This window comes from Ixodes scapularis, unplaced genomic scaffold (assembly GCF_016920785.2).
Source record: "Ixodes scapularis isolate PalLabHiFi unplaced genomic scaffold, ASM1692078v2 PGA_scaffold0__279_contigs__length_252992795, whole genome shotgun sequence".
Classification (NCBI taxonomy): Eukaryota; Metazoa; Arthropoda; class Arachnida; order Ixodida; family Ixodidae; genus Ixodes; species Ixodes scapularis.
In genome coordinates, this window is record NW_024609835.1 from 180,910,036 (window position 1) to 180,913,969 (window position 3,934).

Genomic DNA, 3,934 nt, shown 5'->3' on the forward strand with positions numbered 1-3,934 from the left:
ACAGATTTCCCGCCGCTGCCAGGGAATCAGACCGAAGGGAGGGAGAAAAGGAGGGACCATGATACCACTCACCCTCCAAAGAAGAATCACAGCCGCGGACTCCGGCCGAACGACACTACGCTGGAGGACAAGGGCTGCCGCTATGCCAAGGTCGCACGAAGGGCTCAGGGCAAAGTTCCCGCGACGATGGAGACAGCTGACGTCGCCTTGCTCCGAATGGTATCACTCTTGTTTCGCGCAGTAAGGCAGCTGGCCCAAGCACGGGGCCACAGACCAGAAGCAAAGTTCGCACTGGAAGTTCTTGACGCCGTCAGCGAAAGTCTCGAGGCTATCGCCCCACAGTCCGCCTGAGCACGCACCATGCGCCCAAAACACCAATCTCCAACAACAGTAACCCGTTGTCCTAAGGAAGAGTCCCACCCTAGGCGGAGTGACGTACCAACTGTGGTGCAGTGGAACTGCCGAGGCCTCTCCGTCAAACACAGTGAGCTCAGCCTGCACCTGCAACGCTATCCCAGCCCTGTGCTGGCACTCGCAGAAGCAGGGTTACCAGGGAAGCAAACTTTACCTGGATACGTGAAACTTACAACCCAATCCATACCAAGTTTCCCCCATGGGAGCGCGGCTCTTTTTATTCGACGAGGGGTGCCTCACGTCCCAGTTGACACCAGCCGACTGTGTACATTATCGGCGGAATTCGTGGCCGCAAAAGTCAGCCCCGGAAATCGCTCGCTGCATGTACTCGTCGGATACGTACGTCCCGATGGTACGCCTTTGCCGACGAAGGACATTGTAGAGTGGTGTAAGGCCATTGAGGGAGACCTTTTGCTGTGCGGTGACTTCAATGCGCACTGCAAAGCATGGGGAAGTCAGGAAACCAACAAGCGGGGAGACGCCCTCAATCATATGATAGAAGAGCTCGGACTGGTTGTCGCGAACAACGGTGCGCCTACCTTCTTCAGGCCCCCTCGAACGTATAGTGTCCTCGACGTCACACCACACAAACCATCGCTGGAGCTGACTTGGGAAACAGCACCAGATACCAGAGGAAGCGACCACTTCCCCATTCATACCACGATAAAGGGGTGCCAGACGGCCCGAAAGGTGTCGCGATCGTGCACGAAATGGGACGTTTTCCGTGCATCCTTGGACCTCACCCAAACAGACATCCCAGAAGCCATCGTTCACGCGCTGCAGGCGGCAACGCGCACGTCCCGTGTCTCGGAATGGCTCCCCAAACCGGACCTTACTCTCCTCAATCTCCAAACGGCACGTATCAGGGCGCAGAGGAAGCACCGCAGGACAAACAATCCAGCGGATAAGTCCAAGTTCAACAGAATAAGAGCCAAGTTGCGAAGACACGCTAAAGCGCTGGTTAGAAATAGATGGAAGCTCATGTGCAAAGACGTCGACGCACCCACCTCCCTCGCGACGTTGTGGGTGGTACTGGGGGCAATGACCGGGAAACGTCGGACAAGACACGCTTTGCAAGTCCTAACGCTTGCGGCTAACGTAACACTCGTGGATGCAGCAGAGAGACTAGGCGCACTGTACGCCCCCGCAGAAGCGACGGAACGACCGCTGGCACCCGACGCTGCGCCTGGGCCCCTAGATGCCCCCTTTACTGCACCGGAACTCCAAAGCGCCCTCCGGAAGTGTCGTAAGAAGACTGCAGCTGGGCCCGACGGGATCCCTTACCAGGCGCTCACGAACATAACAAACGATGCACTCGAGGCCCTGCTCACCTGGTTCAACTCCATATGGGACTCTGGCGACGTCCCAGAAGAATGGAAAGTAGCAACGGTTGTCCCACTACTGAAGCCAGGGAAGCCCCCAGACAAAGCTGAGTCTTACCGCCCAATCTCGCTGACCTCGTGCATAAGTAAGCTGTTCGACAGACTTGTGCAGGGGCGCCTTCGGTGGTACCTGGACGAACGCATGTGTCTCCCAGAGTGCATGACTGGCTTTAGGAGAGGGCTGGCAGCACAAGACATCATCCTGGACCTCACGAGCGACCTTGAGGAAAACAAGAACAGGCGGAAAAACATGGTGGCAGTCTTCCTCGACGTGGAACGAGCCTACGACGGCGTGCCGCCATCCACTATACTCCGGGGATTGACTGAGATTGGACTGACCGGAAAAATTCAAGTCTTCCTCGCCAATTTTCTTACCGGACGCAAGATCCAGATTCGAGCTGAAGGCGCGGCATCCTCGCCAAGACTGCTTCACAGAGGACTGCCTCAGGGAAGCGTGCTAAGCCCGATTCTTTTCAACATGGTTATGGCACCACTAACGCTCTCTCTTCCTTCGACCCCTGTCCCGGTTCAGGTGTCGATCTACGCAGACGACATCTGCCTCTGGGTTACGGGCATTTATACCACGCAGATCCACCGCAGCATACAAAGCGCCGTTCAAGCGGTAGACACCTTCCTGACCAAATCGGGGCTATCCCTTTCCCAGGATAAGACAGTCTGGATGCCGGTGCGCGGAAATGGTCGACGTCTTCGCCCCCCCTGACATCAAACTGGCAGAAAAACCCCTCACGTGTGTGAACAAACAACGCTTCTTAGGAATTGTCATCACAAGTCGGCTGCGCTGGGCACAAGCAGTGAAAGCGACAACCGCCGTATGCAGGCCGGCCATGAACGCTGTCCGCCACATGACGGGTACAACGTGGGGTTGCACAGAACGGACCATCACTAGCGCCCAGTCCGCGCTGGTGACGTCTAGAATCCTGTACCGGCTTCCTTACATGTTCCCGTCCCAGGCGGATATGGAGAGGCTGCGGAGCAAGGGCACAGACGCGGGCTACGTACAGCACTGGGAATTCCCAACGCGACCAAGAATGCTGTGGTACTCCAGGAGGCGGGCCCAGAGCCGCTTACAGTCCAGGCCAGAGCCAGAAGACTCTCCCAGTTAGCCCGGCTCTCTACGACTCTCCCAGGCAGGTGGTTCCTGCAGCGAATCCAAGCTCGGACCAAAGGGTCATGGCACAACACGGTAGAAGATTTCCTTAACATAGCCGGCCCGCTACCGACGATGGCGAGCGAAGCAAGGGTAGCGCCCTGAAAAGTTGCCAAGGTATCCAGCGAGCTACGGATCAAGCGCCTGCGAGCCAGAAAAGTTGGACCGATCAACGCTCTCAGAGAAGCTGTGGAAAAACACATCAAAGAATGCTACGGTGGTTGGCTGCAGATATACACGGACGGCTTTGTAAACAAGGCTAGAACATCCAGCACGGCAGCTTTCTACATCCCGGAGTTAGCCCTGGAATGGTGCGGCAGGCTACAGGCGAGTACATCCTCCACGACGGCCGAGCTAGTGGCTAATGACAAGGCCCTCCAAGCGGCTGCCCAGCTGTCACTTCACCGGATGGTGCTCCTCACCGACTCAAGGTGTGCCCTCCAGAAACTGGCCAATGCAGAGTGCGCGGATCCCGCGACCACTGCAGCGAGACGAAGTCTATCGTTCGTTAACCCACGGATCTACGGTATGTTTCCAGTGGATCGCAGGCCTTAAGGGCAACGAACGGGCTGACAGTCTGGCCGGTGAAGCTCACCTAGCGCCTCGCACTGTCCCCACACCCCCACACCCACAGCAGGCGGCACTCAACGTCCACAGAAAGCTGCGGATGACTCGCTGTAAGAATGCAGAAAGAGGATTCAAATGCCATCAAAGAAAGTGTCGTTCTTTCTTAACAATGGGGTCCTCTATCGCAGTTGCATTGCCAAGGGTGGGCGAGAGTACGACCAGCTTGTCGTCCCAGTTAAGTACAGGACTTAACTCTTGGAGCTTGCTCACGCTAAAGGCTGGTCCTGTCACCTAGGAATCAAGAAAACTAAAGCGCGGCTTTTAGCTGAGTACTAATTGCCCGGATGCTTCAAAGAAGCTGAGCCGTTCGTCCATTCGGGCGACGTTTGTCAGCGAACTAGAA

The 3,934-nt window shown here is 56.5% G+C and overlaps 1 protein-coding gene across 1 annotated transcript; it reads left to right on the forward strand.

Moving 5' to 3' along the window:
- The first annotated feature begins 360 nt into the window (after positions 1 to 360).
- On the forward strand, positions 361 to 3,563 carry LOC121837791. The gene is made up of 4 exons (XM_042293603.1): positions 361 to 1,776; positions 1,909 to 2,481; positions 3,082 to 3,395; positions 3,503 to 3,563. Exons 1-4 carry the CDS (start codon positions 361 to 363, stop codon positions 3,561 to 3,563), a joined length of 2,364 nt encoding a protein of 787 aa, XP_042149537.1.
- The last annotated feature ends 371 nt before the right edge of the window (positions 3,564 to 3,934 follow it).

Bases quoted from the DNA above. Each gene is read 5' to 3' on its own strand.
- LOC121837791 (XM_042293603.1), top strand. From the start codon at position 361: ATGCGCCCAAAACACCAATCTCCAACAACAGTAACCCGTTGTCCTAAG. The intron at 1,777-1,908 runs GTCCCAGAAGAA...AGACTTGTGCAG, and splicing joins CCATATGGGACTCTGGCGAC to GGGCGCCTTCGGTGGTACCT. The intron at 3,396-3,502 runs GTGTGCCCTCCA...GTATGTTTCCAG, and splicing joins GTGCTCCTCACCGACTCAAG to TGGATCGCAGGCCTTAAGGG.